Below are 22,962 nucleotides of genomic sequence, written 5' to 3' on the forward strand. Positions count from 1 at the left end.
AGCCGAGTTCACTCTGCGTATCGAAATCATATACCCAATCGTAAGTTTCATATTCATCAACAGCTCCCAACTGTGTCAAGTCATTTCTCAATGCAAACATACTAGACTGACTCGATACTGGTGATCACACAGCCTATTGACACCCAATAGGTAGCTAGTTTCTTCGGATCGCATACTAGTTCTCATATATAGAAATTAAATAAACCTATAACACTTCAAACAATTATATATAATGCGATGCGTAAGAACAGTATATATATATATATATAATAGTTTTAATACATGAAAGTAAAAGTACAACTCACAGTGACCGCAATCCAAGAAATGATATGATCGATCTGATAGTACGCTCTTGCTAATCCGCCTCTACTGACTTCACTACTCGCTGACACGTCTGATAAATCGTTAATAGTTAGACGTGATTCTCGCATTCTTATACGTATAATACTTTTAAGTTTTAGGATTTAGTTTTGTTTTACACTTATTTACGTATTCAATAACTTGAGTCGTATAAACGACTTAGCGAATACTATTTCTCATAATTGAGAATCGCTTAACGTCCTTGACGTTTTCCATTATTATTATTTATCTAAAACGTCGAGCTAATCTCGAGATTAATGATTCTCAAAGTCCGAAATCCGTCTTTCCACGTCCAATTGCCCTAAACGTCAAACACTTAGGTCAATTATAGTTTGTATACGCGTGGGGGCGAGTTGGGGTGCACATTGTGCGTTTTGACGGGTGCACGATTGTGCAACTGAGTACACGTTCGTGCACCTCAGGGGTACACGTTCGTGTACTCATTGTACACGTTCGTGTACCATGAGAAGTACACGTTCGTGTACTTCAGTACACGATCGTGTACCTCGCTAGGTGCACGTTCGTGTACATCAGTACACGTTCGTGCACCCGTGGTACACGGTCGTGTACCACGTGCACAGCCTCGGAAAATGCGTTTTCCGTGGTTTTTCCTCCATTCCGACATGCTTCATTCACCCGCACTCAATACCCATATCACGGTTTCTTCAAAAACGCCAAAATAAACTCAAAATCGTCAAATTACAACCTAAACTCAATCCTAACCCAAAACAGCCCATTATTTCGAATTTAGCACCAAATTTCAAGAACTTTACCTTGAAATGAAGCTTAATATCTGTAGAGGACAAGATTCTGAAGAGATTGCCGCTTGAATTGCTTGAATCGGACGTCGAACGGAGAAACGGCGGCGAAACGAAATCGATCGGCAAATTTTTCCCTCTTTCTGGAGCCTTCTTCTGATTTCTTCATTCATATGGAAATCCTTATATATCATGGCTAAAGGGACACTTTAATCCTTGTCTTCTTTATTTGTTACAAGTTAACCTTTGAACTTTTTAATCGTACGATTTAGTCCATAGCTAAATCGTTAAACTCTTTTATTACAACTTATACGTATTATTTATATCCTATAAATAATACAAAACCCGATAATAACACTTTTCCGTCAAAATCCAATATTTCTATTTTTGTCACAAAGTGGCTAAATTACCACTTTGGTCCCTGCACTTCATTTTAGACTTTTCTTGACATTTTTCCTTTTAATTCCAATTCTAACTTTAGAATTGAAATATAACCTTAATTTTCTCATAGTTAACTTCTCAAAACCGACCTACTTGAAACTTATTTACTTTATTTTTTCAAAAATTCTTCTGATATCACCACTCTGGCGAATCAAAACTGGACACGTAGTCCAATTAGCTAATTAAATATTTTGGGGTATTACAGCAGCAATGCAATTCCAGGCTCTCTCAAGGTACTCATCCATAGCCATAGGCAAGCGCCAACTACCTCTACTAAAGTAAGTACTAACCTTAGCATTATGATGAATGTCAGTGTCCACAGGGTTGATCTCAGGAAAGACTTCAGTAACAGTTTCCCCATCAAGCCAAGGGTCATACCAGAAGGAAATGTTGCCCTCCCCTAGCTTGTAGTTAAAGCAGCCTTTGATCATGTCTCTCAGCTTGACCAAGTTCCTCCAGGACCAACTAGCTACAAAGGGTTTGGTGATACCCCAGAAGCTAAGCATCTTCAGCTTATTCTTTATGATCCAGAGGGACCATAGAGAATCCTTAACTGCGAGAAGATCCCAAATGTGCCTAATAACAGCAACTTTATTCCACAAAATCAAATCTTTGATGCCCAAACCACCTTCATCTTTCCTCATGCAGATTGTCTTCCAAGCCACCAAGTTACCATATTTAAAGTCCACAGAGCCCTTCCATAAGAAATGATTGCAAATTTTCTCCGCTCCCCTAATAACTGAAATGGGAAGAATTATTAAAGAGCACCAATATACATGAATACTAAATAGGACAGCATTAATAAGCTGAAGCCTACTAACATAGGTGAGATGCCTAGCAGTCCAGTGATTGATTCTTCTAGTAAATTTCTCAATTAAGCCATGGCAGTCATCTTTTGACATTCTTTTGTTAATGAGAGGCACCCCTAAATATTTGACTGGCAAGGTACCTTCACTGAAACTCAGCTCATTAACAATCTCATTCTTCTTCCTATCCTCAACTCCATAAAAATAGATACTGCTCTTATGATTGATCATTTTTAGGCGTGTAACTTCATAGAAATGCTTCAAGACATTAGCAATCTTCCTAATACTTCTCATGTTACCCTTGCAGAAGATAAAAAGGTCATCAGCAAAACAAATATGCTTGATCTTTAGAGCTTTACACCCAGAGTGGTAGTCAAAATCTCTATCACAGTTCACACTCAAAGACCTGGACAAATATTCCATAACAAGGACAAACAAAAGAGGGGACATGAGATCCCCTTGTCTGATTCCACACTTACCAGGAAAAAATCCCTCAGGGTTTCCTTCACCATAAAAGAATACCAAGGAGACCTAATACAGACCATAACCCACTTGATGAACAGATCTGGAAACCTCAGCCCTATCATTATCTCTTCAACACAGTCCCAATGAATGAAATCATAGGCTTTTCTAAGGTCAATCTTCATAGCACAATCCTGCTTCCCACTGTTTCTATGATAGTTGTGGACCAATTCATGAGCCAGCAGCACATTATCCCCAATTTTCCTCCCAGGCACAAAAGCAGATTGTGCCTTATCAATCAAATATATCAAACAACGCATATTATTAAAATGAAAATCATAGCTGAAAAGTTATGATGAGTTCACCAAAAGTTATGATTAGTTAAATTGAATTAGTTATGATGAGTTATTTTTGGTGTATATTTTTCGTAGTACAAATTTAGAGTATAACTTTTCATAGACCTTGAACTAGTATATTCTTAAAATTTTAGTCATTTTGTTGTTGTTTTAATCAGAAACAGACCTAGTCAAAGAGGCTGAGGTGGTGATGCCCGCCCCTCGCCCCTCAATTCTTTTGAGAAAACAAATTTAAATTGAAAAAAAAAGTATTATACTACGAAAAATATACACCAAAAATATTTAAAAAAATTGAGATGTGACAATTTTATAAAATAAATAAATCAATTTAACTATTTTAAAAGTACTTTTGTAAAAAAACATAGAGATAGGGCCAGGCTTTGTTTTGTTTTTGAGAGTTCACCAACAACGCAGAACATTAAAAAGAAAATCATAGCTGAAAAATTCATTTCAGCTTTATCTTTTTAATTTTGTGCGAAGAAAATGATGATCCATTGGCCGAAAATTGAAGCGTTCTTAGAATTTTTCTATTGTCTATTTAGCAATCAATTTTATGTATAACAAACTCTCTCATAAATTTTAGGGTTAATGTCATAAAAATTCACCAACTTTACACATTAACGTAATTTAAATTTTCTCATTTTCATGCACGAACTACCACTTTTTCTCAATTTCATGCACGGTGCTGAGGTGTTACGACTCCATTGGTGTAATTCGCTGAGGTGGAGGTCATTTTACACTAGTGAATAAGTGCCACCTCAACACCGTGCATGAATTTGGGAAAAAGTGGTAGTTCGTGCATAAAAATGAGGAAATTTAAACTGCATGATAACATGTAAAATTTATGAATTTTTTTGACATTAACCCTAAATTTTATGCGTAACTTACTCTCCTATACCTAATGATTAGCACAAAATTATAATTTCACTAAGCGAAAGAATAAATTTCTACACTGCACATAGCTTTTTAAATAACAAATGCAGGCGAAGTTTTTAGAAACCTACTCTTTAAAATTCTAGAGAAATTTAACCATCACTGTCTCATGGGAGATCTCCTATCCCTTTAAATTTCTCTATTTATCAACAAAAAGATGGTTATCTACCATATATCATTATCTATTGGTTTTTTTTCTTCTTTTCTAGGTTTCATCTTCTCTATATGGATCGTTTTTAATCCTAAATGGATAGATTTTTCTACAAATATAAAACTTTACAAGGTATTTTCTTTTAATTTCTATTGAAAATTTTAAGATTTATAATTCGACTTTTTGGACACCCGCTTGGTAGTTCCTCGTTTAAAGGTCGACCAGAACAAGTTTGTTGTCAAAGTTTGAATTTTCATGTGCTTCAGTTTGTAACATTAGTTTATAAATTTAATTTTTACGGCTTGAATTATTACTCCCGACGATTGCTATAGATCTAATCGGGTTAAATACGTTGTAGGTTACCGAACTATCAATTTATTACTAAAGGTTATCGAACTTTAATTTATTTAAAAAAAGATATCGAACCATCAATCTATTTCAAAAAGGTTATCAAATTTTGATTTATTTAAAAAAGATTATTAAATTTTTAATTTATTTTAAAAAGACTATCAAACTATCAATTTATTTCAAAAAGAACGCCGAACTTTCATTTTATTTTTATAAGGTTATCAAATATTAATTTTTGTAATCAATAAAAGATATTTTTAATTAAATTAATAATTATACACGTACAGTTTAAGTGGCGAATAATTACTTTAAAATTTCTCATATGATTCAGATAATTGAAAAAATTAACTTTTAAAAGTAAAAAAAGTTTGATATCTTTTTTGTAATAAATTGATGGTTTGATAACCTTTTAAAATAAATTAAAGTTCAATATTATTTTTGAAATAAAACGAAAGTTCAGTAATTTATTTGAAATAAATTAAAGTTCGGTAATTTTTTTGAAATAAATTAATACTTCGGTAACCTACAAAGTATTTAAACCCTAAAAATTTATAAATCTCGTGTTCATTTAGCTAGATTTATTTTTAGATCTAGTTTTGTGGTGTTTTAATTTGATTGACACATTAAATTGTTTAATAACCTCATTTGTAGTAATTTTTTAGCCCCAATTTAGTGGCTAGATTTGAGACTCCCGCAGTCGATTATAATCTATAAATTAAAATATCTTGTTTTAAAAGAAGGATTAATTACATATAAAATTATGAACTTTGCACCAAATTTTAAAAATAACATGACTTTTAAAATGAGTCAATTACAGACACCACTTTTCATTTCTTTTCAAATTTATCAAGCGCATATTTTTTGGTAAAATTTCGCTGATTTGGACCCCCGATGAGTCTGCCACGTGTCATGCCACGTCAGTAAAAATGTCACTAAAAATTGTCGATGTTATTTTTGAAAAAAAAGAAGAAAAGTTTTGCTTGTGATTGACACGTTTTAAAGGTCATGTTATTTTTAAAATTTGGTGTAAATATCGTAATTTTATATATAATTAAAACCCTTAAAAAAATTTAATTAAATTCCTAAAAAATAACGAGAAATTTTGCAAAATACAATGGAAGTTGACAATTGAAGGGCTTCCTGTGTTGCAAATACAATCCAGAAGGGCCAAATGTTGCATATACAATGGAAGCCCATAAATGACTGTGTTTGAAGGGAGTATCTGATATCCATGGAACAAAGGATCAATTCACCCCCTCAACTTGGCACGAAATATCAAATAGGTCATTTTCAACGCTTTTGGTACAAAAAACCCCACAACCTACGTTTTTGTATCAAAAAAACTCGCAACTTACGTTTTCGTATCAAAAAGGCTCTTCTGACACAAAAAAGAGAGTGAAATTAACTAATTACGAATTTCAATTTTAATTAACCCTAATTAACCTTAATTAAACTCTAATTAATTCTAATTAATTAAAATTTTAATTTGAAAAAAGTTAGGAGCCTTTTCTAGTCTTTTTCTCTAATTATTATAATCAAACCTAATTAAACCTTAATTAATTCTAGAATCCTAATTAAAAACTGATCTAAACTTAATTAAACCTAACCAAAGCCCTAAAAAAATTAAGAACACCAACCCAACCTAACCTCTCCGCCTCTGCCAACAACAACCAAATTCTTCCAACGCCACTGCTCTCCTTGGCCTCCACTGGCAACAAAAATTATACAACAAAAAGCAAACAACAAATCTTACAATAAATCATACCACAAAAATCATATAACAAATCATTTGCATCCATTATTTTACACAGTCAGAACAACAAACAAATCAATGGTGAAGCAACAATGAACAAACGGCAAAGCAACGATGAACCAACGGTAGATGTTCCTCGGCGAAGCAAACGGCAGCGTAACACAACAAGCTGTTGTTCGTCGAGGGACTTCTGTTATGCAGCAGATGGCAGCTGGGTTCGTCGGCGAGGGTACGGAGCAGACGGCGAAGAATTTGAAGAGGAATGTGGGTTTGAATGTAGAAGATGATAGATAATTAGGGTTTATAATTATGAATGTAAAAAATATAAAAAAAGTCCTTAAATTTGTAAATAAAATTTTATATAACACCTGTACTTTAAAAAATTTAAGGATTAAAATTGGCATTTAAAAATTATTAAGTGATATTTTAATAAATAAAAAAATATTAAGGATTATTTTAAACTTTTTTACATTTTAATGGAGAGTGCATCTCACTTGCTGAGGTGAGAGTTGGGGAAGGGTGTATTTGATACGAAAACGCAACTTTTGGATTTGTTTGTACCAAAAGAGTCGAGAATGATATATTTGATATTTTGTGCCAAGTTGAGGGGGTGAATTGATCCTTTGTTCGATATCCATGTGATGGGTAATGTTTGGAAATTGGAAGTAAAACATATTAAGAACCATGCCTATATTAAGAAGAAATAGAAATTGGTGGTAACCAAACTACCATTATATTCATTTTCATTGTTAAATTTTGAATTTTTTTATTTTGATTATTATATTTTATTTTATTTTCAATTTAATTACCAAAATTAATTTTTTTCTAATTTGGTTATAAAATTTGACTGCCACATCATTTTTTTGTCTAAAAACTTTCATTGAAATAATTTTAAAAATGTAATAACTAAAATCAAAAAATCAAAATTTTATCATTGAAATATAACGATAATTTGAATATCTCTAATGTCTATTATCCCTATATTAAATAAAACAAACACGAGACAAATAAAAGAAAAACAAACACTTTTCTAAAGCATCTCCTCTTTTATAAGTATACTATCGATTATACATCTTCATCTCTGTGCAATTTAATTTCTTGACTTTTAACTTTTATCATCAACGGAAATTCCTTACCAAACTAAGTAAGGAGTTTGATGAGCTTTGATATTTATTTTTTCAAAGTATACAGTACTATATTTACAATATTTGAGTATTTATATATATTTATAAAATTTACATCATTCACGTTGTTCACGTTAAATACAAATTTTGTTATGTCGGAACGATGCTGCAATCAACGTTTCTTGTGTTTGTAGCCTTCTCGTATAAATTTCGAGTCCAAATGTACTATTTTTCATAAATCTCCATAAATTTTAAAATAACGTCAATATTTTTTGTTGCCATAGACCACGGGAAGTAGAATTAAAGACCGATTTCTAAGGATTATTTTTTTGGTAGGATCTTTGACTTGCCTTCTAACCTATTGAGCTAGGAGATCATTGGTTGATGAGCTCTAATATCAATTACTATAAAAGCTAGAACTGTCTATATGCATATATAATGAAGGCCTAATGGTAAAAAATATCCAAACCTTTATAACTTTTTATAATTATATCCAAACTTTTTAATTTTTGCAATAATATCCAAATTGTATTTTTTTGTTACAATACTATTTAAATTGCATTTTTTGTAGCAATAATAGTCAAATTGATGGCAAACTTATTATCAATTAAGATATTAGGCTATTATTATGTTTTGATATATAATAATATAGTAAAAGTTTCAAAAAATGACAAAAAACTTAAAAAAAATCGCATATAAAGTGCAATTTAGATATTATTGCAACAAAATAATGCAATTTGAATATTATTGCAAAAATTAAAAAATTTGGATATAATTGCAACAAATCGTAAAGGTTTGGTTTTTTTTTTTTTTTTGCCATTAAGCCTATAATGAAAACAAATAAGTATTTAATCGATATTGATCAACAAATGACAAATAGAAGAACAATCACAAAATATAAAAAATACGTGGTTCGGTAGTTTGTCTATGTCCACATGTAAATGAAAGAACAATTAATTCAATAAATTAAAAAGGAACACAAAATAAATAGACAAAAACTCAAATATGTCTTAAAACATCCTAAGATTGATTAAAGTCTCAACAGTAAAAGTAACTACACTAATGCAAAGATACAGTTTAATTATTGTCATATAAACTGATAAAAATACATTAACACTAATAGTCTGTACATATAAATCTCTATATATAGAGAGAGAATACATAATTATGGAGGAAATAGAAATATGATTGCTTCAAATACAAATTTGATCAATAACATTAAATCTTATTAGGGAGAAGGTACAAAAAAAATTCAAGTTATGTAAAAAGAGCACATATGTTTTTTTTAATTTGTTTGTCCATTTAAACCCTCAATATTTCTAAGTTGTACAAATAAACCCCCATACTTGAAAAAAACCACAAAAATAACGAAAAATGTGAAGGGTTAAGTGTTCAAAAAATAAACTAAAAGGACTTAAATGCTCTTTTTTTTTTTAAAATGAAAGGGCTTTCTTACACCATTTTAAAATATTAAGAGCTCAAGTGGTAAAAAAAACTAAAAGAGATTATATGCTCATTAATAATTTGAAGCGTACTTTTGTCCCTTTGATCCTGTTATTAGATAAAGAATACAATATAAATTCATGTTATATTTATAACAGTTTTTTTTGTTCTATCATCAGAGGCGAGAGAGTACTTGTGGAAGGAATTAAACTCATGATTTTAGCAAAATATTACTTAACGTCTATATCGTTTAAGTTACAGTTCATTGGTACATTTATAACGGTTTGAAACCACTTCAAAAAAAAAAAAATTCAAGGGTCCACAAAGATCATCAAAAATGATAAAAAAATAAAAAAGCCACTTTATTAGATTCAAATAGTTCGAAATCATAATACATGAATATTATTGCATACATATGCCCAAAACTTGAGCTATAACCACAACATTGAATTCAAATAGTAGGAAATAGAAAAACATGAATTTTATTGCATACATATGCCCAATACTTGAGCTACAAACCAGCAAGAAAATATATGATAATCAAGAGCATGAAGAAGCAACCATTCTCATGGTTTCATCAATTCTTGTCTGATGTAATTAAGGGCTTCATCTCCCTTAATTGTCCAAACCACATTAATAGGATCATGTTCTGTCCAATGATTCTTTGTAGTCCATCTACATCAATCAAATTAATTACACCATTCTAATTAGAGAACATAAACAAAAAAAAACAGTTAATAAAAATGCATTCAAAAGACTTTGTTAGATTGAATTTACTTCTTTACTCCATGGTCTAATAGCGTAAGCCCCTCAAAGATTCCCCTTGTCTCGACTCTCACCACACCGGTTTTGAATGAGAAGAGATCAGGGCGAGCGAAAACCAAATAAGCCAAAGTGTCATGAAGAAAGATGCCTGCAAAATCGTACCATCATTAAATATGAACGGATTTACATAGAGTGTACAGTAGATAATATTGTCCATTTTATATTTTTTTTTTTAATATTTAAGACATTAATGAAAGATTTAATAACGAATTTATCCACCTTAAAATTTTATTTTATCAAATTTTATGAATCCGCCGGTGATAAAAGAGATAGAAAAGAGAAAATTACCATCAGTGGAAACTAGATACGAAGAACCGTAGATTTCACCTAAAACTTTAGCATGCTTCCCCCCAGATTCAGTCACTTTTTTGAAATCTTCAGCTGCAGGCAAGAGACAACATTACCTCAAAGAAAATAACATAAGACACGTTAAAGTATAACTAAGAAAATAAGGTGTATTGTACCTGAAAAAGAAACATAATTAGTGATATTAATTCCAATAACAGTAACCTTTGCACCAGAAGTAAAGACTATATCAGCTGCCAATGCGTCTGCGTAAATCTGTATATATATGTCACATTAAATGCATATCCAAAATTGCTAATGCTTATAATAGTAAATTATATTATATACGGAGCCCGTATCGGATTTGACCTTGCATTTAAAAATATCAAGCCGGCCCGAAATATTTTCTTGACAGTAACACTTACATTATATTCAGCAGCAGGATTCACATTTCCAAGCTCAAAATAAGAACCTCCGAGCACAACTATCTGTTTCACCTTGCTTGCAAATGATGGGTCCTGTTTGATTGCCTGCCATAATTAATAGCCCATCAGAGTCACAAGAGTGTTGTCTACACATCGTTTTACATGTCCATTTCTTATACTATTTTATTTATCGAAATGGTCCCGAAAATTTCGGAAACCGGTCCGGAAATATTAAAAGAAGGAAGATAAAAAGCTTACCAAAGCCACATTAGTCAAAGGGCCTAGAGCCAGTATAGAAACTTCACCGGGGAATTCATTGATCTTATCAACTAAAAACTGAGTAGCAGTTTTGTCAATTACTTTTTGAGTTGGTTCTTTATGCAAATGACCTCCGTCCATAACATAATCACCCCCTTCGCCCTTTCCTCCCTGGACCATAATTTATAATTAGTACTGTTACAGATTTACTAACAAAAATTTACATTAATAATTAGTTACCTTGAGAGGTCCTTCATGGCCTCTTGCCACTGGAACATCTGTACGCCCTGCTTTCTCCAACTGTTTTGTTTTCAAATTTATGACATCAATTTAGTTCATCATTACGGTTTGAAATTGAAGAGATGAGTATAGGTATATTAATATACATACCAGAAGCAAAGCGTTACGCGTAGAATTTTCGATTGAAGCATTGCCAAATATTGTTGTAATTCCTATGATGTCCCATTCATCGGACTCAAGTGCCAAAAATAATGCCATGCTATCATCTGTGTTTCAACCAAATAAATTGTTAAAACCCGCTTCTTCTGCACAAGCTCTACACTTAACATTATAACGGTCTACAGCTCAAATGGTTTAAGCGCTAAGCATCATTCTGCAAGCGCTAAACGTTATTCTGCTAGCTCGTGAATTTAATTTCTCCTACAAACGCTGAGTGATACAAAAAATATGGAAAAAGAAGAGAAAGCCGTACCGACACCAGGATCTGAGTCAATGATCAGCTTCTGACGAGTGGAAATCTTGCTGCTTGGTACCGCCATCTTCTCAAAACTAAATGAAGCAGACAGGGAAATAAGAAGAATTAAATGAAATTTTGTGTACTTCAAAACCGTTACAAGTCCTATCTATTTATAGTAGATGATAGTACTGCCCAAGCTCTTGCAGTGATATCTTTTTAATTATTTGTGTGGTGGGAACGAGAGGATTCTGATTTTTTTTTTTAAATCAATTAGAAGTGTGAGCTCCGGAAGATTTGAACCCACAGCGTGATCAGCGTTATATCATTTTATAATAGCACTTTAAATTTAATTATTAAACATTGTCTAGACCGGTTCCCCTAATTTTTATTTATTTTATTTTTCTGTATTAACTTACTAACTAGTTGAATACTAATAACTTTTGTTGAAATTCTTTTGTACTATAATTTTTATCACAGCTATTGTATTTTCAAAATTGCCATCGTGCATGTTCTACTTCTACCCCGTATTTAGTAAAAAAAAAATTAGAAAAATGAAATTAATTATTTGTGAAATAATTAAATTAATTTAAAATTTCATTTTTACAAACTATTAATTAAAAATCTAAGCATATTTTTATTTGAGAATTCCGTTAGTATAAATAATAGTATTTATATCAAATTTAGCAGTAAAATAAGAAAATTACATTTAACCACAAAAATGGTGTTTTGCCGGATAAGGCTTGGCCTGACGGCCAAGGCTCTTTCACCAGTGCATGAGGTCGGGGTTCGAACCCCAACTCTCCCGTTTCGTGGTTTGTTTGTTTAATAAAGGTTTAATTATAAAATAGAAGATGATAATATCAAAAAAATTAAAACAAATTATGCAAATGTAAATAGAATAAACTTCAATTACTAAATATATAATGGGTATGTAATTATTATAATATTTTAGATATATTTTATAAGAAATTTTCTTTTTATTATTTAGAAAAATATTTAGTAAATAAAATACTTAAACGGGCTTAATAAGTATAATGAAGAGCTTTTTTAATTTCATAAAAAATGTAATTATACAATAAAAAACAATGATATAAATATAAAAATGATATAATAATGGTATAATATAAAAACTTATTTTGACCAAAAACTATATGTATTTTGGCTTTTGAAAAATAAAAAAAAAAGAAATCAATGAGATGTAGGTTGAGGAAATAGTATAATGATATGTTAATCAAATGAAATAATTTTGATGTGCGATTTTTAAGATAGAATTAGAAAATCGATCACTATCTGATATATATATATATATATATATATATATATATATATATATATATATATATATATTGGGAAGGATAATGCTTGTGGAGAAACTGAAACGATAACTCAATAGTTTGTTGTTCATTGCTTATATAATTAAAGATATATTTTATTGGTACTTTCTGATATTTTTATTGCCAAAACGAACGATAATATGTAGACATGTGATCAAGTAAGTGATTCAGTATAAGTCTTCTCATTCAAAATATATTTTTGGTTTAACCTATAGTCAGGTCCCTCCACAATAAAATTTTTGCACATAAATTTTTGTACTAAAACTATCTGATCATTAAATTTTTGTATTTTCACTTTCATTAATTTAAAATTCCTCGGTTAAGGCGAATGTTGACGCCTTTAAACTCTCTTTATTTCCCATAAATATAACTCATCCTTAGATTCATGTACTTTCAATTTTTTTTACTTTTAAGTCCCTGTACTTTTAAATGTAGAGATTGCGTTTAAATATTAATTTTTGATTCAATTAAATTAAAATTAAACATACAATACTAAACTTTATATTTTTAATGGCTATGAATTTAACATATTTGAATAATAATGTTAAAATCAAATAATAATTATATTGTTAAATATTTAAGTTGTTCTTATTAATGTTTAAACTGTTATTGTTATTTATCTTAAAATAAAAAAATTATAATTAATTAATTATTCTCATTATGTTAAAAAAATAAAAGTGAATTTGATTTTTTATTTTAAAAAATAAACATTAACTTTGAGAAATAAAACTAATTTTAATACATGTTTATTAAATTATTAAAATAATATTGTATACCCATGATTTTTCATTTTTTTTAAATAACTAGTTTCGCATTACGTGCTATGCATGTGGCTCGTAACGTAATTCGTCAATGAACATATTAGTAAATTTAGTATAATTATATCAATTTTTTATTTATAATTAATATTAAATTAGTTAAGAATTTTTGTAAAAGTAAATATAATATATTCGGTTTTAATTTTTTTTTTCATATTGAATTTATTCTTCTTTTGGTTTTATAATATCCATAATTAAATAATTAACTTAATTTTATTAATTTCTATCTTAAAAAATAATAAAATAGAAATTTAAATAATAATATATTGATCAAATATAGTATTTTAATTTTGTAATTCAATCAAACTAAGAGATAGGTATTCCTATTATTTTGGAGACAATTTAGTTATTTTTTACATACTAAAAATTAAATTGGAGATAATTTAGCTACCTATTCTAATTAGGACTTTAATTACAATAGTGATTAATTAAATAATTAATTAGTTAATTACTATAAAATCTTTATTTAATAGTAAACTGAAAAGGATTATTCAGTAAAGTTGCATGTTCCCTCCCATTCGTGCTTTTATATATAATATAGATATAACACCATCGCACTTACAGGTGTAAACATACGTCGATCCTGATATATGTCAACTTTGAAGTTGAGTGTATTGTACAAGCTTACAAGTCAGAGCTCGCTACTTCTATTTATAGAGGAGACATATAAGGCATAAGTCTGAATAGATTTCTAATTTTTTTATTAATATTTTTAGTCGTCTTTAATTATTTATTAATTTTGAATATGTCTCAAACAAGGATCTTATTTACAATATATATTCTAATATTTAAATCATATTTATTTTGATAAAATGATCGCTAATATAATAAAAAAATAGAATATCAATTTTTAAAAATATTTAATTAAAATATCCTTGAAAATTTATAATTTTTTTATTAATTTAATTTTGTATCATATTTTTTAGTTTTAATATTATAAAAAAATTAATTAAATTGCATATATTTTTTTAATAAATGATTTTATTTAAATGTTGATTATATGATTTTAATTTAATAATTATTATTATTAAAATAAAAAATTATTTTTCCCATACATGGTAATCATTATATATACTCTTAAACTTTGATCGTTTATAATTATATTTTACATAATAAAAGTTAATAAATGATTTTATTTAAATAATTTATCGTATTTTTTGTTTATAATATTATATATTTTAATTGGGTTAATACAAAAAAATCACAAACTTTACACGTTTTCTCATTTTAATCAAGCATTTTAAATTTTTTCATTTTCATGCACGACTATCAGTTTTTCTCAAATTCATGCACGGTGCTGAGTTGGCACTCATTCAATGGCGTAAAATGACCTCCACCTCAGCGAATTTCATCAATGGAGCCGCGACAACTCAATACCGTACATGAATTGGGAAAAAGTGGTAGTTCCTACAGCAAAATGAGAAAATTTAAACTACGTGATTAAATTGAGAAAACGTGTAAAATTGGTGAATTTTTATGACATTAATCCTTTTTAATTTAAATAATTTATATTTATTAAAACTAGAAAATCCAATCGGTTGAATCGGTCGAATCATGAACCCCTGACGAAGCCGGTTCGATTTCCGGCTCAATTTTAAATATATTAGTGCATACCTTATATTGTGTTGGCCTACTTGTACCGGCCAATAGACGAGTCTTTTTCTAGCTATTAATGGTAGTATTATTGGTTCAATCCGATAAGATTACCTTAGTGTTTTTTGGCGGTGTTTAGGACAACCAATTCCTTTTATGATCCAGCTGATGCAGTAGTAGTGGTAATGGCAATGTCCTTTTTTAAGGTATAGATGTACATCAACATGCATCAAGTTTTCCTAGGGATTGGCCTACTGATCAGAGAGAGGTGGTGAAGTGAAATTTTTTTGCACCTCATTGACGATTTTAAATATTATAAATATTAAAAAAATTGTAAAAATGACATATATTTAGATAATTAATCTTTTAAAAATAAAGAAAATTCTTTTATTTAATTCTCATATAGGTTCTCAATTTATTTTGAAATTAAAAAGTAGTACTTTTTTGTATTTTTTTTTTAAAAAGTTTTAAGATAGTTGTCCATTATATTTTCCAGTGATAAATTCTTTTAAAAAAATATACTATTGCTATTAATTTTATTAATGGAATAGAGAGTGACTAAAATTATTTAAAATTATTTTATAATTAATTAAAATTTCCATACTAGTAATACATGTGTTCTTATTAAAAAAAAGAAAAATTAAAAGAAAACAAGGAGTAGTAAGAACTAAGATGGATGTGGTGGTAGAGAAGTAGAGGTATATAATACTCAACGCTCTGAAATGTCATTAATATTGCCATGCCATTCATTAAATGGCCAAATGAATAGTTACTTTTGCCAGTAATAAATAAACATAATTTTAAACTGCATCTTAAAATTAAATGATAAGTTATCCTTCACATATTATTTATATTAAAGTTAATCTTTTTAATAATCAGATTTTTCAGTTTATCAATTTTTATTATTTAGATCAAATTAATTTGTAAGAGATTTCAGAGGTAAAAATAAAACCAGCTTAACAATTAATTTATTTTTAGTACAGATTAATTTAAAATTAAAATACAAAACGAACAATATTATGGTAATTACTAAAAATACATTATTTTTTTCAAAAATCTAACTAATATATGGTTATCAAAATTAGGATAATATCTTCAAAAATAACTAAAACATAGTTATCAAATAAATAAATAAAATAAATAAATATATCTTTAAGATAATTAATTTATATGAAAATTAAACAAATATCAAAATATTTTATTATGTTTTTAGTAGTTTAATAAGTAATTATGAGTTTTAATGGCTATATATGCGGAATTAAATTGGTAATTGCAGTTAAAAATACCTTGTTTCAGCGTAAAATTATTAACAATTTCTGTTTTAGTGGTTTATTTTAGCTAAGTCGAAATACAAGCAGTTTAATGTTTTATAGAGCAATTTGGTCTATAAGCGTTTGAAAGATTTAAAAAGTTAGAAACACACATAGATGGTGTAGTTTAATTTGATGAATTGTTTTTTGACCTACACCGTTCATTATAAAATGAATGGTGTAGATCGTGAACATGATCTCCTCATGTTCATTTAAACTTGAGGGAATTCTAATCCGGAAAGATACTTTTCAAATTTAGTTTTTCTTTGTGCTTTAAGGTGCGATTCAGTATAAAAATATTCTTTAATTACACAAGTAATGATGCCTACATGGATTTAGATTTTTTTTACATATTAGTGTTTGAAGCTCTTTGCTTTTTTTATCTTTCATCTTTGTATTTGTAGTTAATGCATGTCTACCTTGTAAGCAATGAACAATTAATATATAAATTAATTTTATGGAAAAATCAGTCACGAATTTGGTGATTACGAGCGATTAATCTTATTTTGGCAAATTAACTTACAAGTTGAAGGGGCAAATTGTTAATTTGGAGGACAATTAGCTTACAAATTGAGGAGACAAAGTATCGATATGAGATCAGTTACTAATAATCAATAAGTTTATAATTGATTAGTTTATAAATTGATTAATATATTAATTAGTTATTATTTACAAGTTAAGAAAGCAAATTACTATTTAAATTACTTTGTTTTGAGTGCTAATTCAACTAAACTTGTCAATCAAATGAGACAATTCCCTAACAAACTTAAAATTTACTTCTTTCCTATCTATTCACGTTTCTTGATTGAAGTTCAACACTGCCAGCACTACACTTTCCTTTGTAGTAATATAATTGCCATCCTTTTTATTTTTATAAAAACTTCGCTTAGATTAGAGTATCTCTCTTCTATATTAAATTAATTTTATAATGCTAAATTTAGTCTCTAAAATAAAATATACAACTGATTATAATATCATGTCTTAAATTTAATATATGGTAAATTTATTTATTTTTGAAATTAAATACAAAAATGTCATTAATTTTATGAAGTATAATTGAACTAATAAAATTTATTTAAATTAATAAATTATAACATAATTTTTTTAACTACTTTTAATTGAATAATTATTTTTATTATATTATATAACAAAAATAGTATAATATCACAAATATTTGTATATATAAGTATTATAATATTAATGATAATAATTCAATTCAAATTATTAATAAATGAATATTCATTTTTCGTATAAAAAATAAAAATTAATATTAGGATGTCATTTAATATAATAACATTATAGATTGAAGTTAAAATATAAAATTTGTGCTATATGTAGCATTTTATTATATTTTATGTTAAAAATAATATATGCAATAGAGATGCTCGTAGGAGAAATGAAATGAAAATAAAATTAGATTTATTTCTTATTTTTTATTTTTTATCATTTTTTTTTTAAATTTATTTTACAGTATATAGAAAAAAAAGGTATAAAGCTATTACTCAAGTTAATAAAAAAATTTGAATGGATAATAGATTAAATATTTTGTATTAATATATTTTATTTATTTGTTATCTTTTTAATTAATAAAAGAAGTTTAATAACGTTAAATTTTTAGTTAATTTTAAAAGAAAGACAATGAGATTGTTTGATTAAAACTAATTTGATTATTTTAAAGTATTAGTTATATAAAATAGATACTACATAATTATTAATAAATTTTTATTATTTAGACTATTACATTCATTTTTTAATTTATACACTTTTTCTAATAATTTAAATAATATATTTTATTAAAATATTTATACAATCCTAGTTATATATATATATATATATATATATATATATATATATATATATAATTTTAATTTTTTAATAGTTGATTCTCTAGTTAAATCGGTTGAATTTTAAAACACTGGCATGTATGTATTGGATTTGTTTTTCAAAGGCCAAATGTATGTCCTATTAAGTGTTTGAAATGAGACAATCAACCACTTTAATGCATTTGTTTTCTTCCTGAGCTTTACTCCTGTTTTTTAATGATTATATTGTATTTTTATGATCATATTGTACTTGCTATTTATTTTATGTTGTGAAATAGGAAAATTCAATTTCGCAAAAAGTCATTGGGACACAATATGGACAGAATAGATTTTTTGCAAAAAATTATACCCCACTACTATTAATTATTACAAAAGCTATCAGTTCTCAAAATAAGAATAGCCAACAACACTTCATAATTAATTAAAGTTAAATCCATTTTGAAGCTCCTGTAGTTTTATTTTTTTTATTTATATAGTCTTCTTTTAAAAATTTATATTAACTAGGCCCTATAATTCACAAATTTTATTTAAAATATCCTTTTGGATGGAATCACTCCAGATGTGTTTAGTTTTTGTCGTTATCACGTGGAAAAATTATTGAGTGAATTGAGTTAATATGTTAATTTTTTTTATTTAATAGATTTCTGTATCTTTAAATTTTTGTTTATCTAATTTTTATACTTAAATTTTTATTTGTCCGGTCTCTCTTTAAGTTTAATCTCACGTGCGTTTCACGGCAAATGTAGTGCAGGCTCCTTTAAATAAATTAAATATAAAAATAGATAAAGACAAAATTTTAAAGAAGAATTAAATAAATAAAAAGATAAAAGTACATAAATCTCAAGATGGGTTTGACCTTTAATTAATAAAACTATTATAACCTTAATTGATTCTAAAATTAACACTACTCTTTTTTTAACATATGCCTCTCTTTTACATTATTAATATTTTTTTTGAGAAGCTTAATATATTTGTTTGTTTATACAAAAATTGATTTGATTCAAAATCCATTACTTAATGGATAAATTCTAAGTGTATTTTATTTTATATTTTTACTATTAATAATAATATTTGTTTCAAATTTAGTACTAAAATTAAGATATATTAACTTTCTAACTAATAGATGAATTGTATCATTCTTCCTTAATTCAAATTATTGAATTATATTCACTTTAAAAAAATTCTATAAAATAAAATTATATATGAAGAGAATTTATATTAAACTATTTAATTTTGTATACCTTTAATTGTTAATCTACTTGAAGTCATAAGTTATTCAGCATGTTTAATATTGTTACTTGACACTATTTTAAATTACATTATGATACTGTTACGTAATAGTTCAAAAGTATAGTGTTGTTATTAAAAAGTAAAATATGTTTAATATCAAAAAATTGTTGTACTAAAAAATATAAATATTTTTTAATCTTATGGGAACTAGTAAATTGTTTTTGGTTTTAATTAGACATCATTTTTATGAGTTTATAAAAATAAGTAATTAAGTAAACTTATAATGTATTGTAATTAAAAAAAGAACTCTCCCGGAATACGTGGAGCAGCCTTCCTCTACGCTAGGTTTCCTAAGGTTAGGGTTTTGTTTTTTTGTCTGTTGAAGTTTGCTACGGCGAAGCGACCACAGGGAAAACATGGCTCAGTAGCACTTAAACTCGATATGAATAAAGCCTACGATATAGTGGATGGGAGTTTTATTAAAAGGGTAATTGTTGATAAAATTTACCAACTTGTAATAATAGTGGACTTTAAGTCCGGTTGTAGAACACTCAACGATAGAGGTTAAGTGAGAATGATTTTCGTTTTAATCTTTATTCGTGTAGCAGTAGAATGAGGACATTGTTCACACACGATTAACAACTAAATAATCAACTATTCAACTACGCAATTGCAAATAAACAACTAGATTAACAATCGTTTTTAAAAATAAGGAAAGGCGTATAGGGGTCAGAACTACTTCTAAATATTATGGTCATGGGATATGCTATTTTGGTACGAACAAGGACCGAATCGCTTCTAAAACGCTACTCCTGCTCTCTCGAGCCTCAAAGAGAAACGAACCCACATTCAATCGATCAACAAACATATAGTCCACTCTTGTGATCCTAGACATTGGTAATTAAAGGAACACAATTAATCAATCAATTTCAGAGTTGCCTATTCTCTATCCTGCTCTCACAGCGCCAGATGCTGGACTCTTAATCTCGTAGATACATTTAATTAGCCACCTCTCGGTGTACTAAACAAACTATAATCAAACCTAGGTTAGCTAATTTTAGGTAAGCATGAAACACCGAAATTAGCACAAGTTAACTACTCAAATAAAGCATATCACAACTAGGGGTGTAAATGAACCGAGCCGAGTTTTGGAGTGTTCATGTTCGGTTCATGTTCAGTCGAGCTTTGAACAGAGTGTTCATGTTCGGTTCATTTAAATTTTATAGTGTTCATGTTCGGTTCGTGTTCAGCTCGTGTTCGTTCGTTTAGCCGCTAAACGAACAAGTTCGCGAACGAGCTCACGAACGAGCTTGATAAGACTAAACGAGCTCGTTCACGAACAAGCTCGCGAACGAACTCGATAAATACTAAACGAACTTGTTCGTGAGCCCGCTCGTTTAGCGGATAAACAAACGAACATGAAACGAACAAACACGAATATAAGCTGAATAAATTAAAAACAATCTAATCGAACTCATTCACGAATATGTGCTGAATAAATTAGAAACATAATTATACAAATTAATCTAAATATGAATTAGTTCGCGAGCACCTAATCGAGTTTTTAAACGAGTTTGTTCATGAACTATATACGAGCTCGTTCACGAACTTGTTTACGAACTCTTAATCGAGCTCGTTCACGAGCTTGTTCATGAACTCTTATTCGAGTTGTTCGCGAACATAAACGAGCCGATCACCACTATGTTCATGTTCGACTCGTTTGTATTAACGAATATAAAATCAAGTTCGAGCTCGGTTCGTTTAGAATACGAACGAACATGAACCGAGTTCTTATCGAGCCGAACACCGAGCTGCTCGCGAACGGCTCGGTTCATTTACACCCCTAATCACAACACAACATTTAATTATTCATTCTAACCCCAAAGAAAAAGGGCTTAGCCAATCATGGCTAAATTCACAACACAACTAATTAAAGAAATACAAGCCATTAAAGAGCATAAATGTAATATAAAAATAATCAAATTTCTGAAGGGCTCAATGCCCTCCCTTTTTTTTCAAAGGTTAAAAGAATTTTTAAATGCCATAATCTAAGAGTGTATTAACCAAAAAATGAAGTCAAAAATGGCAGGCGTATATTCAAGCACATGCTCTTAAAACAAAGTTAAAAATGGCCGGTGTATATTCAAGCACACGCTGACAGAGCTGGCCAAGAACGCCATTTTTTCAAGAGCAAAAACACGTGAAAAAATCAATTTATTTTAATATTTTTTTTAAACCGGTCCTAATATTTTTTTCAACTTTGTTTTTTTTTTATCAAAAACGTTATAAATTTTTTCTTCTTTCAAAATTAGATCCAATTAATATAAAAAATTTAACAAATTTTATAGAATAATTAAACTACCACAAAAATATTGTTAAAAGAAAAATTAAAACAATTTAAATGTTAAAAGTTTTTTAACACTATTTAGAACATCTTTAATAGACTTTAAAAAAGTCTAATATTTTATTTTAAAAAGTTTAATACTAAAATAGAGGTTTAATAGATTTTTTTATAATGTAAATTTAAATTAGAGGGTGTATTTGGCTTTCTACACTTGAAGTGCCAAAATCATTCTCTATTTTTTATTTCTTTAATAAAATTCTAAATTAAAACACATGAATATTTTTAAAATATGTTTTGATTTTATTTCAACATAAAAAAATAATTAATATTTATTAATATTTATTAAATATTTTTATTTTAAAGTAATAATTTTTAAATAAAATGTCATATTTTAGAGAGTACATTTGAATAAAACTAAAAATTATATTCTTTATATGTAAGGTGCTCTCTATTTTTAAAAATATGCTCATTAAAACTTTTAATAGATTCCATTTTAATTATATTTTAATAATATAATCAATATTACATTTCATTAAAATTTTGAACATAAAATTTGAACAAATTCTAATAATTTTGATCTAACCAAGTATTTGTTGAAGTGGGAATTCCACATTGGTTGTGTGTGTGAATGGACACGTGTTTAGATAATGGTTGGGCACCTCCACTTAATAGCAATTGGTTTTAAGATGGAATCTAACATGGTATCAGAGTGTTGTCCATTCACACAATTTGAATTTGGCCCAGCTCACGTAAGATGCGTGAGGGGGGATTGGTTACTCGGCCCGGACACGCTATGCGTGAGGGGTAGTGTTGAAGTGGGAATCCCATATTAGTTGTGTGTGTTAATGGACGTGTGTTTAAATATTGGTTGGGCACCACAACTTAATATCAATTGGTTTTAAGATGAAATCTAACAATATTAACTCATCAAATTTTAATTTATATGATTAATTAAAACACGCTAAAATCACACATAAAGTTTGTATAACGAAATTATTTCAAATAAAAAAAATAAATTCCAACAAAAAAAAAGACAAAAACGTATGAAATAGGTTATGATTTTCGATCACAAATCATAAATCATT

At 28.2% G+C, this 22,962-nt stretch overlaps 2 protein-coding genes across 2 annotated transcripts; both read right to left on the bottom strand.

Annotated features, from left to right (window-relative positions):
* Nucleotides 1-1,741: 1,741 nt before the first annotated feature.
* On the bottom strand, nt 1,742-6,414 carry LOC126678417 (uncharacterized). The gene is made up of 6 exons (XM_050373316.1): nt 6,381-6,414; nt 6,258-6,323; nt 5,729-5,837; nt 4,072-4,081; nt 2,888-3,117; nt 1,742-2,771 (listed from the first exon to the last, which is right to left on the bottom strand). The coding sequence occupies exons 1-6, from the start codon at nt 6,412-6,414 to the stop codon at nt 1,742-1,744; spliced, it is 1,479 nt and encodes a 492-aa protein (XP_050229273.1).
* Nucleotides 6,415-9,273: 2,859 nt separating this feature from the next.
* Nucleotides 9,274-11,632, bottom strand: LOC126678812 (probable uridine nucleosidase 1). The gene is made up of 9 exons (XM_050373718.2): nt 11,441-11,632; nt 11,119-11,234; nt 10,969-11,028; nt 10,729-10,899; nt 10,471-10,575; nt 10,225-10,321; nt 10,049-10,141; nt 9,713-9,848; nt 9,274-9,610 (listed from the first exon to the last, which is right to left on the bottom strand). The coding sequence occupies exons 1-9, from the start codon at nt 11,505-11,507 to the stop codon at nt 9,502-9,504; spliced, it is 954 nt and encodes a 317-aa protein (XP_050229675.1). The 5' UTR covers nt 11,508-11,632; the 3' UTR covers nt 9,274-9,501.
* Nucleotides 11,633-22,962: the final 11,330 nt, after the last annotated feature.

The sequence above is a fragment of the Mercurialis annua genome, linkage group LG4, assembly GCF_937616625.2.
Source record: "Mercurialis annua linkage group LG4, ddMerAnnu1.2, whole genome shotgun sequence".
Taxonomy (NCBI): domain Eukaryota; kingdom Viridiplantae; phylum Streptophyta; class Magnoliopsida; order Malpighiales; family Euphorbiaceae; genus Mercurialis; species Mercurialis annua.

What these genes read in the sequence shown, in the direction of transcription:
- LOC126678417 (XM_050373316.1), bottom strand. Translation starts at nt 6,414, where the DNA reads ATGGATGCAAATGATTTGTTATATGATTTTTGTG. An exon ending in GGCAGAGGCGGAGAGGTTAG is followed by an intron (nt 5,838 to 6,257) that starts GTTGGGTTGGTG and finishes CATGGATATCAG; the next exon opens with ATACTCCCTTCAAACACAGT. An exon ending in GTCTGTATTAGGTCTCCTTG is followed by an intron (nt 2,772 to 2,887) that starts GTATTCTTTTAT and finishes ATATTTGTCCAG; the next exon opens with GTCTTTGAGTGTGAACTGTG.
- LOC126678812 (XM_050373718.2), bottom strand. Translation starts at nt 11,507, where the DNA reads ATGGCGGTACCAAGCAGCAAGATTTCCACTCGTCAGAAGCTGATCATT. An exon ending in ATCCTGCTGCTGAATATAAT is followed by an intron (nt 10,322 to 10,470) that starts GTAAGTGTTACT and finishes ATATATATACAG; the next exon opens with ATTTACGCAGACGCATTGGC. An exon ending in TAATTATGTTTCTTTTTCAG is followed by an intron (nt 10,142 to 10,224) that starts GTACAATACACC and finishes TCTTGCCTGCAG; the next exon opens with CTGAAGATTTCAAAAAAGTG.